The following is a 21,663-nucleotide window of genomic DNA, read 5'->3' on the forward strand; positions in this document are numbered from 1 at the left end:
AGTGGAGTGTCCAGAAGGCAACCAGAGCTACTTGTCCCCAGGGGATGACTGGAATGACAGAAGATGAGTATTTTGAGTCAGAGAGGACTAAAGCACTGGCCCTGAATTACTAAGAAAAACCTAGAGAAGCCTCTGTTTTGCTTAGCATCGTAGGGATGTGTGATACATTTTAGAATGAATTCAAGAGCTGTTACAACAAAACTTTGAGGTACTTAACCAGGGTATAGTTTTATTTCACTGATTTGTAGTGTACCACTCCCGATCATGATAAGCAGATTCTTACAGGCTCCAAGATAAAATAAGAATCCCTAGACTCAAAAGCAAAACAAAAAAACAAACAAACAAAAAAAGCCAACCAAACAAACAGCAAACACCCCTTCAAAGATGTAAATGACAATTTCATCAGTAAATTCTAACATTGGGGAATTTCTCCTAAGCAAAAAAATTATTGATATGGGCAAGATTTAGCTACACAGTGTTGTCTGTATTAGGAAAATATGGAAATAACCTAAATATCCTACGATTGGAAATTAATGGGTAAGTTTTTCTTTATCCTTATCAGAGAATAATATACACCATTACAAATTATATTGTAGAAGCACATTTCATGACATGGAAAGATGCACAGATACAGATGACTATCTGTGAATTAAAATAAAGTTCTGTTTTAAAGCACTTTTTACAGGCTCCTATTGCCTTTAAAGGGTCATTTTGGTCAATTTCTGAGACCACGTGAGATGCAAACTCCCTTTTCTGATCTCATTTTAAATTTTGCAGTGGCGATATCAGGTTCTCAGAGACAGGACAAGCATCCATTTGGTGCACAGAGAACAGGCTTCCCAACTCAGGAGCCACTTGCTTTCTGCTCGCTCAGAAGGCCTTGATTTCTGTAGTGGATCCCACTCCAGCTGCCATTTAAAGCATCCCAACCCTTCTCCCCCTTCCTGGGCTTCAGCACCTTCCATTTTTCTTAACAGCCAGCTAGGCTCCTTCCTCGCAGTTCCTCCTGTCTCTTGGCTGCTCTCAGCGACGGCATCCACCACTCTCTGGGAGAGAGCTCTGACCCATTCTTGTTGCTCTCTCGGGAACCAAGCTTCATGTTAGTCACAGCATCAGATTCTGGTGCACGAGAATTGGATTAACCCATCCATTTCCTCTGTGGGAGGGAGGCAGTAGAGTGACTGACAGGTGGAATGCTGCATCAATGTCTCTATTTATAGCCTGCACCATTGCAACTGGGTGCTGCTGCTGTGAAGGGAGAGCTGGGTGCGGGGAGCGACACGACCAGCCGGGCCTGGAGGAGCAATTTATTTCTGAGTCAGCAGCTTTGGGGAAGGTGAAGGAAGGAACCTGCTGGCCCAGAGTTCTGGATGGAGAATGAACACTCAGCCCAGTCTCTAGGAGTACAAGTGGGGCAAGGTCTACTTTAAAGCACGAGTTAAGTAGTTGCTCTTCCCAAGAGACTGAGTGAGACCTGGGTTCTTCAACTCTTTGGCCATATCCATGGCCTTGGCCATCCCTAAGCAACTTCCCCCATGCTGCCCAGAACCTCTCTGGGCCAAGTGCTGAGGACCCTAGGCAACACCGATGCTGCTACTAAGGAGCTCCCGCGCAAGGACCATGTGAGGCTGTGGAGGTGGCCTAAGGCAGGAGTGCTAGGAGGAACAAGGCTACCCAAGCCCTACCCCAACTCAGCAGTTGGGGCTTCTCTGAAATCCTCCCTTTCCCTAACGTCAGCTTGTATGGCAGTCCCAAGGATGTAGATCCACAAGAGGGAGAAGTGCTTCTTGGTCATTGTTAGGCTCGGGGCGGGCACCTCGAAAACCACGCAGATCTGCTGTCCCCAAGTGCGGCACGGTGCTTTACAGACATCATTTCTCTGTCGCCGTAAACCAGCAAGATGGGGCTTCTTGTTATTTTATAGTTGAGAAGACTGAGGCTCCCAGTCCCATGTCAGGTGCACCAACAGCGGCCAAACCGGGATTTCCTCTCCTCCGGCAGCCCCAGGCGGCACCCCAGGCAGAGTAAGCTTTCCCTTACTTCCCCAAGACACGTGAGTGCCCTGGAGGTGGGTCACCAACCAAGAAGGGGGTAGTATGAGGGCCCAGACCCTTCCTTCTCGGCACCCCATTAGCAGGCTTGCGGAAGCGGGCTAGTTTACGGGGATTCAGTCCCGGTATTGTCACTCTGACGAGGACGGCAGGTGCCCGGGTGACCTCCTCACCTGCGCTCAGAAGACAGACGTCTCCCATCCCCGGAGGGGAGGTGAGGAGATGGCCACAGGGTCCAGCAGGCTGGGAGAATGAGGAGTGAGGGGAGTAACTGCGGGCCGGGGGCGTTCGGCTTTTCAGGACGGCTTTCACCCGGGCTGGCTGGTGTGGGGGTGGAGTGGGAGCGGACGGGGCGGGCCCGCGGTCGCCCCAGGGCGGCGGCGCCGGGCCGGAGGGGGTGGGGAGGAGCAGCCGCCCTGTACTTCCCCTTCGCCGCTAGCTCTACAACAGCCTGATTTCCCCGAAATGATGGGGCGGCACCGGCCAATAGGCGCCCTCACGGCTCTTCAGGAGGCGGGGCCGGGCCTGGGTTGGGGGAATCCCGCTAAGTGTTTAGATTTCTCTCCGGCGCCGCTGCCCCGGCAGAGCGCGCCACTACTTCGTCGAGGCAGGACGTGCGCCCAAGCCGGGCTGTGCAGAGGCCAGCGGGAGCCGTGCCAAGCCAAGGCCAGCCTTGCCCAACGGCCCCTCGACCCAGGCATCCTCTGCCTTCCCGCCGCTCCCTCCCGGAATTGCGCTCCCAGCGCCGACGCAGCTGCTCCAGCAGTGCCGGGACCTCCGGGCGCCGCCGCTGGATCGCGCCCGCTGCGGAGGTGAGCCCGCCTTCGCCGCGGGGGGACCGGTGGCGTCGAACAAAGGCGCGCGGGGCACCAGGAAGTGGGGGCCGACAACCCCAGCGGGGAGAGTCGCGGGCGCGCGGCGTTGCCTGGGCCCCGGCGCGGGCTCGGGAGGGCGCTGGAGGAGCGGCAAGCGGCAGCGCGGGGAGGGCGGGCCGCGCGGCGTGGACCGCCCACGAGCCGAGGTTGCCGGCGCCCGGCCGCTGTCGCAGATCTCTGTGCGCGCAGCCACCCGGGCCTCTGGGAGGCTGGGTAGGTTTGTCGCGCGCATCCGTGAGCGGTGCCGGGGACTCGAGTGTACGTCCGCGCGTGGGCGCACCGTGCTCCCCGCGCGGGCTTTCGGCGATCCCAGCTCGGCGCCCAGGCCTTAGGTTTCAGGCTGTAGGTGCAGGTGTTGGGGGCCTGGGGCTTGCTGCTCTGGATGGCTGGCGGACCTGCTGGGGCTACGGGAAGAGGCGCCACAGGTGTTCCTTCGGTTACTTCGCGGAGGAGGGGAGCCGGGCCGGGAGGGATGGATACCTTGTCTGGGAGCAGCGTAGAATAGATGGGGGGTGGGGTGACGGGTAGAGTGCTGGGTGACTGCTTGCCACTAGGGAAGGTGCACAGCTGGTGGTAGTGGCAGCAACTCAAGTAGGGGAATTTATTGGCATCAACCAAAAGAAGCCTCCCCCTTCCGAAAGGATTTGAATTTGGGGAGGAATGTTCTGGTAGTAAGATATCTGTGTCTTTTATCTGTTTTTCCTGTACATAAATCCTGAAACTATCTCTTGCATGCCTGTCTCCTCCCAAGAGTGTTTAGAGGAGTGTGGGGGAAGGGACTTAAGTGTTTTTGCCCAAGATGCTGAAAATATTTGGAGGGCAGTTTTGTAACAATGAAAGCCCCTTCCCCCGTGATTGCAGTACTTGGTACCTGGTGGAAGGCAGAGGAAAGTAACAGAATGACCTTGGCGGGGGTGGGGGGGGGGCGCTGAGGAGGTGGGGGTGGTGAGGAGTGGCTGGCAGGGTAGTGCCTAAGGGGCTGCTCTGCATACTCCCAACAGGAGACTCTGTGTTCTCTTTACAGCCAACATGCCCATCACTCGGATGCGCATGAGACCCTGGCTAGAGATGCAGATTAATTCCAACCAAATCCCAGGGCTGATCTGGATCAATAAAGTGAGTGTAACCTTTTGGGTTTTTCTGCCACTATTTTAACACATGCTCTTTGGGGGACCAAAGCTTCAGATGCAGCTCAAAAAGGGAAGTGATGGGGAGGAGGCAGATGTGTTTCCCAGTGGGTCCTGCATGCAGGGAGTATGCAAGGCCCAGATTTGGACCGCACTTGGCCAACTTCTGCCTTCCTTCCTTCTTTGGTATGGCCGGGGCACGCAGCTAAGGGCACTGACAGTTTCTAGCAGCAGGACTCTCCCAGTATCTGCAGAGCCAGAGTTCTGATCTCTTCTGAGGGAGACCCCTACAAACATACAGCATCCTACAGGGTTCCAGTCAGACAGGAGACAGAGAACTGAGCACTACTGGCAAGAAGAATGGCTGGTTCAGCAAGAGACCCAAGAATTAACCTCGCACCATTGGCCCAGGCCTGGGAAACCTCATGCTGGTGCACAAAGGGCAACACAGACCCTGCAGACTTAGTAGTAATAATAATATTCACAATGATAGCTCATGCTTACTGTATACTCCCAAGGAGCGAGTGTGACACTATGTTAAGTCCGTTACTTACGTTGTGTCATTGAATCCTCACAGTAGCCCTGTGAGGTAGATCCTGTTAATATCTCCATTTTCAGATAAGGAAACTGAGGCACTGAGAGGTAGACAATGAGATCATGCAGAAAGTGATAAAGCCAAGATCTGAACCTGAACAGACTCAAAAATCCATAGTGTTAACCACCAATAATGATAACAGTGAGACTTAGTCTTTATATTTGTCACTGTGATTTCTAGTTTCACAGAGTCACAGTGAGGGACCAGGAGGTATAGTGACAGTGCCAGTGTCACACAGGTAGTCAGCGTCCAAGTCTGGCTCAGGGCTTCCTCAGGTATGGCTAGGACCCCCTGTGTAGGAGCCAACGGTCCCAGGTGTCCTAAGCAGCCCCGTATAATGGATGGAGTTCTCACGTGCATGTTGGTGTGCTGAAAAGCCAGAGAGCATCCCAAGGTGCTCTGTATGGGTCCCAGCACATCTGTAACAGGCAGGGGGACATCTTTGCTGAGCTAATGTTGCCACAGCTCTTCAGAACTCAGAGCCCCTTCTGAGAGATCTGGAGTGAAAGAGTAGTCTGTTTAAGCCATTCTCAGGATGGGTCAACCCAAGCCAGATGTCAGGCTGAAAAGGGGAAGTCAGCCTTTTCCCAGACCTGGGGGCTGGGCAGACTCATGCAAAAAGCCTGTGGCCTCTGAGCTGACAGAGCCTTGTATATGTGTGTGTGTGCTGTTCAGGAGGAGATGATCTTCCAGATTCCATGGAAGCATGCTGCCAAGCATGGCTGGGACATCAACAAGGATGCCTGTCTGTTCCGAAGCTGGGCCATTCACACAGGTGTGTGCCCTGGTCTCCAGACCTGGAGGGGCCAGGGAAGAGATAAGGGGAATCGCTTCTGTTAACACAGAGGTTCTTCACTGAGGTCTTTGAATTCCCTGAGATTGTGTACAGAATTTGGGAATGATCGGGGGCAGAGTTATATTTCTGGGGAAAAGGGCCATCATTTCAGCAAGTTCTTAAAGGAACTTGTGAAATCAGTATCTTAGAAAGTATGATTTCAGGGAGTTTGTGGGTGGATGAAAGCTCCCCCTAGCAAAAGCACTTGTGAGCCTGGATACTGAAAGTACCCAGATCTTTCATTTTCTTGATATTCACCAAGGTCCTGGCCCAAGGCCCATCTGGTTAGCAGCCTCCTTTTATCCTTGACGGTTGGGGCTCTTGGTCCATCTCAGATCAGTCAGCACACCTATCACTAACTGTTCTTTGATGCCTGCTCTCTGTCCACTCCTGTGTTTGGAAATATCAGATAAACCCTAGTCCCTGCTTACTCTCTGGCTACTGACAGTCCAAGCAGAGAGACTGTTCATGGTCTTGCACCAATGCACAATGCAGCACTTTAGGACATACAGGCCCTCTAGTGCTTCTGGCTGGGCCCTTCAGAAAGGCTTGCTGGATGTGTTTGAGCCAAGCCTGGGCATTTGAGAAGCCCCGGGGCCTGCAAAGGGTCACCCAGGAATACTGGCGGTTTGGCCAGTGTGGGTCTCCGGCAGCATGAGAGCTCAGAGCTACTCTTGCCTTCCTCCTCCCAGGCCAGGGGGCAGCTGAGGATCCCCACCTATGGCCCTGACAGTCCTCTTCACTCTTCTGCCCACTAGGCCGATACAAAGCAGGGGAAAAGGAGCCAGATCCCAAGACATGGAAGGCCAACTTTCGCTGTGCCATGAACTCCCTGCCAGACATTGAGGAAGTGAAGGACCAGAGCAGGAACAAAGGCAGCTCAGCTGTGCGGGTGTACCGGATGCTTCCGCCCCTCACCAAGAACCAGAGGAAAGGTATCCAAGGGCTCTGGGTCCTTGGGAAGCTCTGAGGGAGGGAGGAAGAGGAAAGAAGGGCAGCTGTGGCTGGTGTGCCTGTACCAAGACTGACAGCCTATCTGCTTCACAGAGAGGAAGTCCAAGTCCAGCCGAGATGCTAAGAGCAAGGCTAAGAGGAAGGTGAGTGTGGTCCTGTGCTGCTAGTCTTTGGTCACCTGGGAGCCAGGGTGGGCAGGGGAAGAAGTGCCACAGCAAGCCTGGGCCTAAGCTCCTTTTTCCTGTTGCAGTCATGTGGTGACTCCAGTCCTGATACCTTCTCCGACGGACTCAGCAGCTCCACCCTGCCTGATGACCACAGCAGCTACACCGCCCAGGGCTACATAGGGCAGGATTTGGAGGTTGAGCGGGACCTTACTCCAGGTGAGCTAGGCCAGGTCTGGCAGGAGAGCACACAGGTCATGGGGATGGCTCCTTTTCTTGGGTCTAGGAGGCACTGTGCTTGAGGATGGTGGCCCGTCGGAGCGGGCTGCAGGGCCAGGGCTGCTGGGTGTCTTGCAAACTGAGAAAGCACACAGTTCTGACCGGTGGTTTCTGCTGTCCTTCAGCACTGTCCCCGGGTGCCGTTACTAGCACTCTCCCTGACTGGCGCATCCCAGTGGAAATTGTGCCCGATAGCACCAGTGACCTCTACAACTTCCAGGTGTCACCCATGCCCTCCACTTCTGAAGGTATGTGCTTTTGGGGGCTGCCTGCCTGCCTGTTTGGGTCCTGGGAAGGGTTTTCCGAGGGAGGGACGATGCTCAAACTCCGCCTGGAACTGACGGAGTTGACTGTGCAGTGCTGAAGAAAAGAGAGAAGGGGCCAGGGGATGCACTTTGGTCTGAGATTGCTAGTTTTCCTTGCAGCCCAGTCTCTGAGGGTGAGGAAGGAAGCAGGGGGGTGGGAAGAGGTGTGGCTTCAGGGTTCAGGAGGCTGAGTCATTAGGACAGTGTCCTGTCCTGGCATCTCTGTGACTGGCATATGTCTGCTGGGAGGCCAGTGTGCATGCACGCGTGCGAAGGGGCACGGCGCTGGTGGTGCTGGAGCCATAGGGCCGAGCCAACCTCTCTGCTCTTCCCCACCCACAGCCACAACGGATGAGGACGAAGAAGGGAAATTAACTGAGGACATCATGAAGGTAAAGCCCGTTCCTCCCCAGGCACTCTTTCGAAGTGGCTGCTGCTTAGGAGAGAGAAAACCACTCAGAGTTTACGAATCCAGAAGGCTTAGGCGATGACTCCAGTGACCTGGCTGCTTGTATAGTCCTACAAATGTCACACCATGGTGTCGTCCTTGACTGGTGGAAGAGACACCGTGGAAGGGAGGACAGGAGGGAGGCCTGCTCTCTGACAGGCTGTCCTGGAGCAAAGGCCCAGGGCCTCAAACAGCGCTGAGTCAGCTACCATCCGTGCCGGGTCCCTGGCCTGCGTCCTCTGCCCCAGCACGCCCCAGGCCTGCTGCCCTGCTGGTTAGGGAGTGCACATCAGCTTTTCATAATCAGCCTTTGGGATCTGTAATCTGATGGGTTTTTTTTCCCTTTTTTTTTTTTTTTTTAGCAAATTATTCTCCAGGTTTTTTTTTTTTTCCTGCTTCAGTTTTAAAAGTTTTTGCAGTGGTTGTACTCAGGTTCTGTTTCATCAGCATAGAAAACTTGAGACCTAGCTGTAGCTCTTTATCTCTAGCTTTTCTAGACATCTTTTCTTGACTCATGGTGCTAACCATCGCATTAAGCCACATTCCCAGTTGGTATGTCCTCCCCCAGCTGAGGACTTGGAGATTCCCCAGTCTTGGAGATTCAGTGCAGGAGGGTAGATGCGGGAGTGGGAGTCCAGGGGAGACCCTCACTTCCTAGGCCCCCGTCCTAACCTCATTCTACGTCTGCATCCATCTGAGAATGTGCAAAGGGCCAAGGGTATCAGGCTGGCGGGGAAGTTTGGCTCACTGAAGGCAGGGCCAGAGGATGAGTCTGCAATGGTGGTAAGCTGATGGCTCCTTGCTCCTCTGTCCACAGCTTTTGGAGCAGACAGGGTGGCAGCCGACAAACGTGGATGGGAAGGGGTACCTGCTCAATGAACCCGGGGCTCAGCCCACCTCTCTCTACGGAGACTTCAGCTGCAAGGAGGAGCCAGAAGTTGACAGCCCTGGAGGTAAGTAGTCCCTGGAGCCATAGGATTTCTCTGACAAGGGAGAACCTTGCAGGGGGTGGGAAAGGACTGGGGGGACTGGGCCAGGGAGCAGCAGAGGCAACGCATCTTTCTTAAACGCTTCTTGGTACAGACAGCTTGCGAAGTGGCTGCTGCTCCCAAGTACACAGGTTTGCCTAAAGATGAGGGGGGCTTACTGCTGTGGGTAAACAGTGGATGCGGCTGTGTCTGTGGCCTGCTGGGATAGGGCTGGGGGGGGCGGGGGAGGAGAGCACGCCTGCCTTCACCCCGCATCCTCATACAACCTTCTTCACATCCTCTAGGGTATATTGGACTGATATCTTCAGATCTGAAGAACATGGACACCAGCTGGCTGGACAGCCTGTTGCCCCCAGTCAGGCTGCCCTCCATCCAGGCCATTCCTTGTGCGCCATAGCCAGGCCCCGGCCCCCTTTTACTCCCCTAGGCCAGCAGGACCTGGCATCGTGGTAGCTGTGATGCAAAGAAACAGGACTCCTGTGGGCTCCTTGACATGGCAGAGTATGACTCCATTGCTGAGCAGGGATGGGGCCTCCCTCCTTAGGACAGTGACCTCCTGGGGTCTGTCAGGCCAGGGTCTGGGCTCATCTGCGGGGTAAAGCTGGCCCTGCCTCCTGGGAAGATGGGGTTCTGAGGTGGACGTGTCAGGTGGAGGTCTCAGAGAGGAGTCAGCCTCCAGCTTTTCCCTCTAAGCCCAGCTGCCGAGAGAGGGTCTCGCTGTCACTGAGATGGCTCAAGGGAACGGACCAGTGACCTCAGAAATGCACAGCGCTGACCCCAGAGCTGGCTCTGCACTAAGAGACAATTGCACTAAGTGAATCCTGTTCCCAAAGAACCCCCCTCCCTTCCCAGCTGAGCCCTGGGGACTGTTCCAAAGCCAGGGAGATGTGAAGGAAAATGGGGCCCTGCAGGACAGTGCTCCCTCAGCCTCAGAGGAGCTCCGCCCTGCTCGGGCTGAGGGGCTTGGGAAAAAACATGGCACTTTTTCTGGTGGACCTTGCCACTGTTCTGATCAGAGGTGTACACTAACGTCTCCCCCAAGCTCTCAGCCTTCGCGGTTATTTATATCGTGCCTTGCCCTGCGCCCACCTGCCCCCTCAGGCAGGCCCCTGGCAGCCCTCAGCAGGCCCTGGGAGGGAAGTGTGAGCGTCTTGGTGTGATTTTTAAAATTGGAAATGCCATCTAACCACTAAGTCATGTGTGACCACATACACACATGTGTGTAAATATGTACATTTGTCTTTTTATAAAAAGTTAATTGTTTATAAAGGGTGTGGCCTTTTATTTGGAGATACTTCTGATAGAGACATTTTGATGGACTCATTCTGGGCATCCTGCCTGAACTTGACTGCGGGGTGAGCAGTGACATGCACCTATTGCAGAAGCCTTGCAATTACGTTCATGCAGATGACAGGAAGAGGGGACAATCCTAGCACAGAGACATGCTCATATAAATGCAGTCACTTGCCCTTGGCTTTATAGCCAGGCTATGAGTTGAACTGGCGCTCCAAGGCCTGAAGAGTGTTAGGTTTTGAGTTTTGAATGATGTGCCATAAACTCTATGTCCTGCTAAACTCAAATCCAGATGTACTCAGATGCTCCTTCAAAAAGTTAACACCTGGTACAGCACGTCATGGACAATCACCACAGACACCAGCCCAAAACTGGTTCCTGAGACCCATTGTGCTGGGCCTTACCTGTCCGGTTTCTGATGGAGGTGTCCTCTCTGCACTGTCCACAATAGTAGGCAGTGGCAAAGTCACATGTGCCAGCTGAGCGCTTGAAATGTGGCCAGTGCAATGGAGGAACTGAATTTTTAATTAGTTAAAATGCAAATAGCCCCATGTGGTCAGTGGCTACCATCCTGGATGGCACAGATAGATAATGGATTGGGGACAGATCTGAGAGGCAGAGGCTGGGGGGGGGGTGTGCTGGAGGACACCAGGGACGGACTTGGGGCTATTTACCTGCCAATTCAAGAGTATTTTGCAATTTTGATGGCCAGCAATAACAACACTTGTGCTGAATATGAGCCCTGCGGTGTTCGATACAACACGTCTATGCACAAATGTGTTAGGAGAACCTTGGATGACCTCACATAAAGCAGGTTTCCTTCCTCCGTTTCTCTTCAGGGTTCTGGCTGAGCTGAGGCACACAAAATCTCTGTGAAGGAGTATATTTGATCAAAAGGGTGTTTCTGAAAACCACAGGTTGGGAACCACTACCATATGGCAGTGCCCCCTTCAGATAAGGCCTAAGTCAAAGGAATGACTGAGGGTGAGATTTCTGGATATGGGCTTTTCTCATGTCTCCCCCACCCCCAGTCCCTGGCCCTGAGGCATAAACAATACCCAGCAGTAGGCAGGCTGACCAAGGGAAATCAGCTGATAGCACTAGCATCATCTAGGGAGTGAGGTCATGGCAGTAAGGGGGTTACTCGGAGAAACTAAGCCCCGTGGACACTTCTCCCCAGTCTTAGTTCCAGAAACTGCTTCGACTTAGATCCCCTCCCTGGACCCAGCCCTCTGAAAGGAGTGTGGGCCCCTGGTGGAGAAGGAAAGGCTGAGTGAGAAAACGATGAAAAAACTAGGAAAATGGGCAAGGATCAGTCTGACATACTCTGCCAAGCTCACGAAATTTTGTTGCCTGATCTTGGACACGCCCCGTGAGTAGCAGGTGGCCTCCTGCCAGGTGTGCCTTTTGCTTGTGGATGCCTGGAGAGGCCCCAATCTGAAGCCCTGCCCATTAGAAAATCCACCTGGATTTTTCAAGGGTGGCCTCACCTGGGCACAGAGGGATGGATGAGATGACCTTTTCCAGCTCCTCCAAGGCCCAGCCCTTATTGAGGAGAATTGGATTAAGGAGGCTAGCCTTCTGTCGCTTCTAAATGGGGGCTTGGCAAGGTCTTTAAGCGGGTGGCTTCTCTAGCTATGGATGTCTGGGTGTGGTGTGAAACCAGGTTCAGCGGACTGAGGAGGGAAGGGATGAAACCCAGAGCAAATGGCAGGGACTGCTTCTGACTTTTCCACTCTCCTCTTACCCTTCAACCTAATCCCTGACAGAGAGTACGCAGCAGGTATGCTGAAGTCCCACGTAGCTGTGGCAGTCTTGCAAGTTCTAATATGTGAAGTTAGCTCATCACTTAAAAGTTATCAAAATGGGAGAGGAATTCCATCCATTAGCTTCCAGTCTCCAAAGCCAAGGCAGAGTCCTGACCTCTTCTAGCTCTTTTTAACCCAGGAGTCCTGAACAGTTGGGACCAACTCCTTGAAATGTCTAGGGAGGAAATCCCAAACTCTACCCATTCCCCATCACAAGGGAGCTGGGCTGTGGGGGCCAGGCCTGGAAAAGCAGTGTGGGATAGAACCAAACCTCCCAAGCTGTCCCATTATACCCTGCCATGGACCTCGGCCCAGGCCTGACGGGGAGACAGTAACTGTGATGGCAGCTGCCGAGCAGAGCAACATCAGTATAATGGGAGCCAAAGTTGGGCATAATAGTTGAAGGTCATTCTTGGGGACTGCCAATGCTTTTGTGGCTCATTCCCAAGAGTTTCAGTCTAAGCACTAATGGTGGGAACTCTTGGCTAAGGAAGCTAGGAGGTCAATGAAAGATCTGTTTTGTTGGAATTGTGATAACATAATCATTGAGGAACACCTTCCATTGGGGTAAAGTGGCAAATTGCACCTTGGTCACACCAGCTAGAACTCCTGCTAAATCTATGGACATCGGGGGCCTTTCTGGTTAGCCTTAGGCGTTTTGTTGCCTTACTCCAAAGGTGCCACTTTAATTGGGCTGGTTTATTCATTTAGCTCACTTGACAACAGGAAGAAAGAGAGACGCCAATACGTTAGCTGCCTATAGAGATGGTCATGGCGGCAGAAAATCTTCAGGGAAGACAGATGCAAACCATCCCTTCTTGACATATCAGTCTTCAACATCTGTCAGTGGGCTGTGTGCAAGATAAGAGCTTCCTCAGATCTCTGGAAGTTTTAGGCAGGGACTGCCAAAGACAAGAAAATGTCCTGGGCCTGGTTAGAGGTGGAGTCCTTTCCTCTGGGAGTGAATCCCACTGGTTGCTGGGGTTGGGTCATGCCCAGGCTGCCATTCTCTGGGACCACTTGGTCTTCTTTCACACTATTTGCACAGATTCCAAAGTTGTCATGTTCACAGGGTACAGATTTCCTCAGCAGCCCTGTGGAAACACCCAGGGGGCCTTTGTCTCTGTCAGATGTAATGCCCTCGCTTAACTTGGGCACAATTAATCCTCCATGGTGAGGATGCATGAAATTCATCAGACCCCTGCACTGACCTCTCCCCACTTGTGCCAGTAGTCACAAGGGCAGGAGAATGGAGAGTTGGTGCACTCCCTTTTCCAGGATTAAACCAGTGGGCAGAGTGACATTTGTCTTTGCCAGTCAGGGTTCTCTAGTGAGGCCAAGTCTAAGGCAGTCCGAGGGCATAGCTGGCTGGCCACGTGGCTTTCCTAGCTCCAGGCAGCTCCCAAGAAACCCACTTCTGCTGAATTTCTGGGGGTAGGGAACTGTAGAAGCAGCCCCCACTTTGTAGACTCAGTGGGGAGTCAGGCCTAGGAAGTCATGCTAACAGTTTCATTTCAGTTGGGGAGATACTAGAGGTAATGAGGCAAGGACACAGGGATTGAGCGCAAGAGGAGAGACGGACATCCAGCCCGCCATCCCTCCTCAGGTTCCACAAGCTCACAAACGGAAGGAACTGGGAAGGACCTTAAAGTCTGGCTAGGTAATGACACAAGGTCTCGGGTGCTCACTCTGCAGCAGCTGCTGTGCCACCCTCCTCCCCACGCACTGCCACACTGGCGCCCACCACAGCACCTTGCAGACCAGGTGAGCAAAGCTCAGTTGGTACAGGGCGCTTGCCCCTGATAACTCAGCTAAAAAGTATGGAGCCTGGGGGCGCCAGGGTGGCACAGCGGTTAAGCGTCTGCCTTCGGCTCAGGGCGTGATCCCGGCGTTATGGGATGGAGCCCCACATCGGGCTCCTCTGCTATGAGCCTGCTTCTTCCTCTCCCACTCCCCCTGCTTGTGTTCCCTCTCTCGCTGGCTGTCTCTATCCTGTTGAATAAATAAATAAAATCTTAAAAAAAAAAAAAAGTATGGAGCCTGGATTCCAACCCACCCCTGTCTGTGCCCAGAACCCAGATGGGTTCCACAACATCAGGCTGTAGGCAGAGGAGGAAACTGAGGCCTGGGAAGGAAGTTTGTGAGAGCCCGCCTGGGGCAGGGCACTAGCACGTCATGCCCAGAGAGCATCTGGGGACCCGGAGGGAAGGCAACAAAAGTTGTATCCACTCTGGACACCATGGGACTTGGCCCCTGCCTTCAGCTCCCCTGCTCCCCCTCTTCCTAGGCAACATGGCTCTGCTGCTACAGGCCCCTGGGCCCCAGTGGGGTGGGGTTTGGCCTGGTCCTCAAGGGAGGGATGCCTCACCTATGCCCTGGAGGCCACCTGCGGTTTCAAGGGGTGGGGCCCCAGGGGGATGGGACACAGATGGCCGGTAACTTGGCCTCAGGGCAGGCGGCAGCTTGGCCACCCCAGCATGTTTGTGAACCTGCTTCCAACTGCAGGGGACTCTGGCCTGCTAGGCCTTATCTCAGCTCTAGGGATCAAAGAGGTTTCGGCTATGCTTCTGTGCAACCAAGGCAATGAAAACTCTCCTGCTCTCCTGCCCTAAACCAGACCCTCTGCTAGGTCCTGGGGGACTCAGAAATCTGAACCCTGGGTGAGTCTATCAGCCAGGACCGCTCACAGGCACATCCTCGCTTCCAGCCATGAGACCGGAGTCACCCTAGGGCTGCCCTGAGTCTAACCTGGCTTCTCGGTCCCTGACAAAATCCAGCACCCTGGCAACTGGCTGGTTGCCACCCTACATCAGGGGGGCTCTCAGACTCACTTACAGGCTTCCTTCAGGTGAAGCCCTCCCCCGCCCTCCAGACCCCAGCCTAGATGATGGGGTCCTCACTTCTATTTCTGGACAAATGCCATGGCCTGGCCTGGGTCTCCTTCTCTGTTTCTGTCCTACCACTTCTCACTCACACCGTCAATCCTGAATCTGCCCTGAATTAGGTCAGGCACAGTGAGTTCTTCACAGCAATTACAAATACTCAGCCACATCTTTGCTAAGAGAGGTGAGGGATATGCCTGGGATCTCAGTTCAAGAGCAGCATAAGTGGCCAAGGCCATAGGAGTCCCGGGGTGTGGGTGGTGGCCATTCTGTGCCAGGCTTTTCTGAGAAAGCTGACTTCATGGAATGAGGGAATTGTATGGATACAGAGTTGGGGGTTGAGGATCAGGTGCAGAGAGGGAGGGAGTCATTAGGCCGGAATAGCTATCGCTTTCCTAAAACTAAGAACAAGTTGAGAAGTCGCATCACTTTAGCCACAGCAGGGTGATGATGGACTTCGGTGGGCGCTGTTGACCTTGCCTGCGGGAGGTGAAGGATAACTGCCTCTGATGAGGACCCAGAGCTCCCTTCCAAATGCTCCTTCTGGGCTTTCCAGGATGGGGAGGAGAGCAGAATGTGAAGATGCTGAGAGCCGCGGTGAGGGCCGTGCTTCTGGGTATAGAGCCTGGCACTCCCGAATACATAGGGGGCAGGGTATGGCAGAGAGGAGGGCCTGAGGGGGTGTCCAACTTTCCAAGGCTGGTGGCCATTCATCACCACCCTGCTGTCATGAACCAGAGTTCTCAGCTCAGGAGACCATCTGCCCCTGTTGGGGGTGGGGGCTGCCTCAGGTCACTCAGTAGGACCCCATTTTTGATCTCTGGCCATCCTAAGACACTTACAAGATGATCCGGGGGCCTACCCTTATCCGATGGCCCCCAGGAGCACAGCCTCACCATCCAGTGCCTGTCCCCTTCCTGTCTGCCACTCCCCTTGTGGTCTGTGGGGAACCCAATCTCTCCGACCAGACTGGAAGCCCCCCAGGAGCACACAGCTCATGTTCTCTGTAGTCCCATGGGGCTGAGGCAGGGCTGGCCCCGGAGAGCGTCTCCTGTAAAACTCTGGGTCAGCATCTGCTTCCCTGTTCTGTCCAGCGCCCACCTGGCTTCTCTGAGCCCTCCCCTGGGGGAAAAGCCAGGCTGGACTCTGGAGTGCAGGGGAGTAGGCTGAGAGGCAGTGAGGACAGAGCGGTACCTAGCTCTACCCCGGCAGTAGAGCCTTGGACCGTGACCAGCCAGCAGCCAGGGCCACAGGCTGCAGTGCAAGGGCCACTGTGTCCCACCATGAGAAGCACATCCCGTCCACGTCCCTCAGCAGGATGGCTGGAGATGTGAAGGCAGAGTCATTCGTTACTTTCTTTTATTAACAATGTACACGAGTAAAACGTTTAATTGTACAGAATAAGAAACACAGGTGAGTGACAAGGCACATTCCTGAAAGCCGCCTGCAATACCCCACCCAGGTAATCAGGCTATTACAGTTTGAGAGACTCGGGTGCAAACACAATTTCTCACGCCCCCATGCAGTTATCTAGAAGCTCTGTCCTAAGCTCTGTCCCATGCAGACACAGGCATGGTCTCCATGTGTGTGACACGTCCGCTGGCAACGCTGCAAGCAGGAGTCTAGACTCCCTAGCACTGGCCTGGGGCCCTTCCTCAGCCCACAGGTCTCTTCGCGCCCACATATTGTGCAGAGCTTGGCATCTAAGAGTCCAAAGAGCCGGCTGTCCAGGCTGCAGAGGTAATCTAGAGTAGATTAGGAGGTACAAAGGGCCTTGGACGTAGGGTAACCAACAGTCCCAGTTTGCTCAGGACCAAGGTGAGGGATTTTCAGTGCTACCACTGAGAAAGTCCTGGGTAAACTGGGGCAAGGTAGTCACCGTACTTAGACAGCCAAAGGCCTTGTCCGGCCCTTCTCTCCTTGCACTGCCCACCGGCCATCCTGCTGGGTCTCAGAACCTCCAGGCGCTCACCAAGCAGCTATGGGACAGAGGCTCCCTCTGCCCACCACCCTCCACAAGTGTTCCAGCCTGAGGCCCAGGGAAGGAGAGCAGAAGGGGAATGAGTAAGGGCAGACGGGCATTATCCCCTGAGGGAAGGTGGCCAGGTGAACTCTGGCTGTCCAGAGCAGCCCGGTGCAGAAGTGGAGGAGCTCCGATACTTGGCCAGCTACCCCTCCTGCCTGAGAGCTGCCCTTAGACCTCAGGGTCTGAGTCCTCACAGGCTAGGCTCTGGCCCTAGTTCTTGGAAAGTGCAGGGTCTCCGGGTGGGAAGTGCTCAGCCCCCTGGGGCTTTTCATAACCCTGCTGCACCCAGCCTCATATCCCCCTCCTCTGTGTCTAAACCTCCTGGTATTGCCTGCCCAAATTCTCTCTACCTAAGACTGGGAGCAGAGGAGGAGAGAAGAGGAGTCCAGGACAAGTTGAGCTGAGTGAGAAGCAGACAGGTGGGAGGGCACCTGGGCAGAAAGGACCTCTCTGACACAGGTGGGCACATCCTGATTGTGGTCTGTGGCCTGTCTATGCCTAAAGATGAGCCTTTGGAGACTCAGAGGAGAAGGAAAATAACGGTCCACAGTGGAATAAACATGTCCACATCCTAATGCATGTCCTCTGTGAATATGTTATCTTAACGGCAACAGGGAATTAAGGTTGCAGACAGAAATAAGTTTGCTTATCAGCTTCTGGATTATTTGGATGAATCCAATGTAGTCACTTGAGGGTCCTTAAGTGGGGAAGAAGGAAGAAGGAGTGGTAGAACCAGAGAGGTGGCATTATGTGAAAGACTGGACCAGCCACTGCTGGCTTTGAAGATGGAGGAAGGGGCCGCAAGCAAAGGAATGCAGGTGGCCTCTGGAAGTTGGAAAGGGCAAGGAAACAGATTCTCTACTAGAGCCTAGGTAAAGGCATGGAGCCCTGCTGACACGTGAGTTTAGTCCAGTGAGACCAGTTTTGGACTTCTGACGTACAGAACTGTAATTTGTGTTGGTTTAAGCCACTTAGTTTATGGTAATTTGTGATGGCAGCAATATGGGAAACCAGCTGAGGGAGGCAGCCGCCCCAAGTCCCTTGGTTAGGTTCAGTCTCACAGAGCCCCTGAGTCTCCCTGAGGAAGACCCTATTCCGTTCTGGGAGTCACTGAGACTCCAGAGCACTGGCAGAGAACGGGCCTCCATGGCCTGGGTGGGTCAAGCAGGATGCCCAAAGAATAGGGGCTCTGCTGGACATGTCTACAGGAAACAACTGCCTCCTTGAACCCACTCCCCTAAGCTCCAACGGTGCTGGCTCTGAGCTGTCCTAAAGGAGCTGCCCTGAGGTCAGGACACCTGGCACCTGAGCCTTTAGGGCTTGGCCTAAGACTCCCAGGGTGGGGTTCTGTCCTCTCCACACACCCATCATACTTACAGCACTCTCAGCCTTTGGTTTCATTAAGGGAATCTGATTTAGGTCAGAAAAAGCTAGGATTCGAAGGAAAAAAGTTTCGACGAAAAATCACTAACTTGGATGTCAGCCAGATCTACATCAAGTCCCCGCTCTGCCATTTACTAGCTGTGTGGCCTCAAATGAGACCTCCTGCAGCCTCAGTTTCTTCATCTATACAATGGGTATAACAGCTTTTGTCCTACCTGCCTCACAGGAGGAGGTAACACAAGAGAAAACACGCTGCACAGATAGAGACACTGTTTTTATTAATAAACAATAGCGATAAACCACATGTGTCTTTGGATGGAGTGGGTAATCACACATCCTGTGTTGGGGACGGAAGGGTGAGGGCACACTCATCAACTCTGCTTTGCCCACAGGGAGGAGGCTGCATGCGGCCTGGCCTGGAGAAAGGAGAAACACTTGTCTCTGTCCGAGCCCCTGCCTTGGAGCTCCTGGCAGACATGAGACACAGCCACTCTGCAGCTGGCAGGGTGTCCTCCCAACCACCACAGACGAGGGCTTTGTGCCTTTTTTCCCCCCAAAGGAAAAAAATTTTCTACAGTTTCTTTTACATTGAAAACAGTCCTTCCTTCTCATAAAAACACTCACATTTTTATAGGGAAAAAGTAGAACATGAAATTATATACACTACAATTCTGATCTAATGCATTTACAATGTATAATTTTATGAGGACTACCTACTGGAAGGAACGGGTCAGAATACTGATGTGATTATGTTTGGGTGGTGGGATTATAGGTGACTGTATATGATTACTTTCGTAGTCAGAAAAATGCTTGCATACATGTATATATCAAAAATGCCAGGGACTTCCTTTTATGGGGCCACAAAGCAGGGTTGAACCAGGTTCTGCACAGGTGGGAGTCCTGACCTGGATCCCTGCCGTGGGACCTTGGAGACTCCCGACTTGCCCTGCCAGGCCCCCACGGGCCTGGTGAGACAAGAGGCTGGACAAGATGCTCTGGACGGTCCTTTGCAGCCCAATAATGAAGAGACATCACCTTCCTCTCACGCACCCCTGCTTCCTGCCCAGCCTCCAGGGGCTCCTCTGTGCCTAGAGAATTCTTTACTCAGGCCTTGAGGTAGAAACGACCTCCCTCAGCAGTCTGCTTCTCCCAGGCTCACCCTGGGAGTCCCTGCCTCCTGGCATGTGCCTGCCTCGCAGGCTGCACTTCTCAGAGCCCTGCCCTTCCTTGAAGAACAAAGCCTGGCGGACCCTATGCAGCCTGCTGGCCCGCAGTGACCCCTGCTTCCCTGATTCATGCATAACAACAGCTCCTGTTCGTTGGCTGTTAATTTCAGACTACACAGCCGCAGTGCTCTCATTCAATCCCAGGCCACCAGCCACGGCAGAGACAAAACGGGAACAGCACCCCCTGGAGCTGTGCAGTGTGGGGACCCTATCTGATCCTCCCTGGCCTCTGAGGGGTGTATTGTTACCCCCAGTTCAAAGATAATATAACTGAAGCTCAGAGGGGCCAAGCGAACTCACCCATGGTCACATGGTCCTGCACGGCGGAGCTAGGACTCAACCTCTAGTCGGTTCACTTCAAGATCACTGCTCCTCCCCTCCCCCCGGTGTCCTCCTCAACAGCTCCCACATTCCGGCACTGGGGGTACATGCTTGGTACATGCTCAATAAATGACACTGAATCCACGACTATTTATTCAAGAAATAAAACAATGAAATAAATAATACAAGCTACTATCTACGGAGTGCCTACCACACGCCAGCTCTCAGGGAGCCTCCAGATGAGCTGAGGGAAAATACAACAGTGGTGACAAGGGCCATACAGCATGGGGTACGAGCTCACAAAAGTGTCTGTGTAAAGGCCTTGAGAACACCAAAGAAAGAAGGGTGACGAGCAGCAACCCCAAACCTTTCTACTGTGTCAGAGGCCATAGCATCCCAGCTTGACCACAGCGACAGTCAAAGCTCACAAACCCTAATTTTCCGTTTGCATCCCTGTTCAGACGACCTCTGGGACTCTCTGCCTCTCCTGGCTGGACAACTAGAATGCTGAGGGCTGGAAGACAAACACTTGTAGAAACTGGTGATATGTAGCTTGGAAAGAAAGAGGAGGTCGTCTGTAACACCGGATGAACTCACAGCCAGTGGGCATCAGCCCTGAGCACCCCCTGAGGAAGCCTGCCCTCTCTGGCTGGGCGGTCTGCGGACCGGTCAGAGAAGCAGGGAGCCTGCCGGCCGCCCTTTCTGAGACCCAATGAGGCCTTACTTTCCACAGCATATACTCTACACACTTGCTCACACAACAAACATGGACTGACTGCATCGTCCCTGGCCTATTCCAGTCTAGAAAAATAAGGATGAATAAATCAGGTGACAACATTAGGAAATGCCAACCCCCTAAGGCGACAAAGTCAGGAACCACTGGTTGACCTTCCCCAGCGGCAGTGACATGTCAAAGGATGTCCTCCAATCCTACACTGCATACCAGTCTTTATCTTCCACCCCTGACAAAGCCCCTCAGTCTGCAGCAAGAGTTACAATTCAGCAACCAGTGTGGCACTCCCGAGGAGCTGATCCGAGCGAGGCTCGCGCGGTGTGGCCTCCACTCACTGCCCTGTCCCCTCACTGCATTGTTCGGGGCTGGAATTGACATACATATACCTTTATTTCTCACTGAGAAACAATAATTATGCAGAAAAATGCACAGCACGTAAGTTCAGTGTTTTTAATATGTTCAGTTTAATAAAATATAAAAATATAATGACCGCCACCAGGTCAAGGGAAGAAACAATGCCAACCCCCTCCCAGACTGCTGTGGGCCCTTCCTCATCATGACCCCCACCCTCCCCTGTGGTCATGTCTAAATTCACTTTTGTGACAGTAATATCTGTGCTTTTTATAGTTTTACCTCTTCTGCATGTATCCTTCAACAATATAGTCCAGCTTTGCCAGTGGTTAAACTTTTCCTGAAAGGAATGACTCTGTAACGTGTTCTTTTGTGTGTTTTACTCAATATTATGCTGATGAGAGTTATTCATTATTACAGTATTATCTAATAATATAGCTATTGCAAGTCACTGTAGTTCATTCATTTTCTCTGCAGGAATGTTGCTCAATTTCTGTGTATTCTCAAATGCTGATGGACATTTGGACCCTTCCTGGTGTTGTGCAGACATTCTCATGCACATGGTGGGTAAGAGTTTGGTCAGAGCGGATTCTGAGGAGTAGAGCTGCTGGGTTACAGGGTGTGTGTATCTTCTTCTTTACTCGATCACCAGATGTACTTTTTAATTCTGAAAACGTTTCTCAGGGAAATAGTGCTGTCACACCCCAGCATTGTCTGGGGTAGAGGAAATGAGGTATGCCTGCCCTTGCAGCTTGATCAGCCCACCTTCCGTCCTCAGAATCTCGTCCCCTCCAGCCCAGCCAGGCATCCTGTGCCCTCCGGTACCCACAGGTCGGGGCCCCTTGGCAGCAGGCTCCGCTCCGGCCTCCCTACCTCAGTGATGCAGTTGTGGGGGTGGGAGGAGGCTGAGAATGAGGAAGTGGAAACCAAATACGAGGGCCACAGAGAAGTCCGGTTCACAAACCTCAGTGTTTCAGCAGCACAGCCCGTGGGAGAGGAACATGCAAGCTGCCTGTGT

General features: G+C 53.2%; 1 protein-coding gene and 1 long non-coding RNA gene across 2 annotated transcripts; one reads left to right on the forward strand and one right to left on the reverse strand.

Moving 5' to 3' along the window:
- Nucleotides 1-202: 202 nt before the first annotated feature.
- Nucleotides 203-2,628, reverse strand: LOC103663838. The gene is made up of 2 exons (XR_568877.2): nt 2,225-2,628; nt 203-1,294 (listed from the first exon to the last, which is right to left on the reverse strand). It is a non-coding gene; the product is annotated as an uncharacterized LOC103663838 (long non-coding RNA).
- Nucleotides 2,629-2,636: 8 nt separating this feature from the next.
- Nucleotides 2,637-9,885, forward strand: IRF1 (interferon regulatory factor 1). Its single transcript, XM_040622472.1, has 10 exons — nt 2,637-2,863; nt 3,951-4,042; nt 5,324-5,423; nt 6,242-6,418; nt 6,531-6,580; nt 6,688-6,820; nt 7,006-7,128; nt 7,528-7,577; nt 8,451-8,586; nt 8,907-9,885. Exons 2-10 carry the CDS (start codon nt 3,956-3,958, stop codon nt 9,017-9,019), a joined length of 969 nt encoding a protein of 322 aa, XP_040478406.1. The 5' UTR covers nt 2,637-2,863; nt 3,951-3,955; the 3' UTR covers nt 9,020-9,885.
- Nucleotides 9,886-21,663: the final 11,778 nt, after the last annotated feature.

Source organism: Ursus maritimus, unplaced genomic scaffold (genome assembly GCF_017311325.1).
Source record: "Ursus maritimus isolate PB19 unplaced genomic scaffold, ASM1731132v1 scaffold_5, whole genome shotgun sequence".
Classification (NCBI taxonomy): domain Eukaryota; kingdom Metazoa; phylum Chordata; class Mammalia; order Carnivora; family Ursidae; genus Ursus; species Ursus maritimus.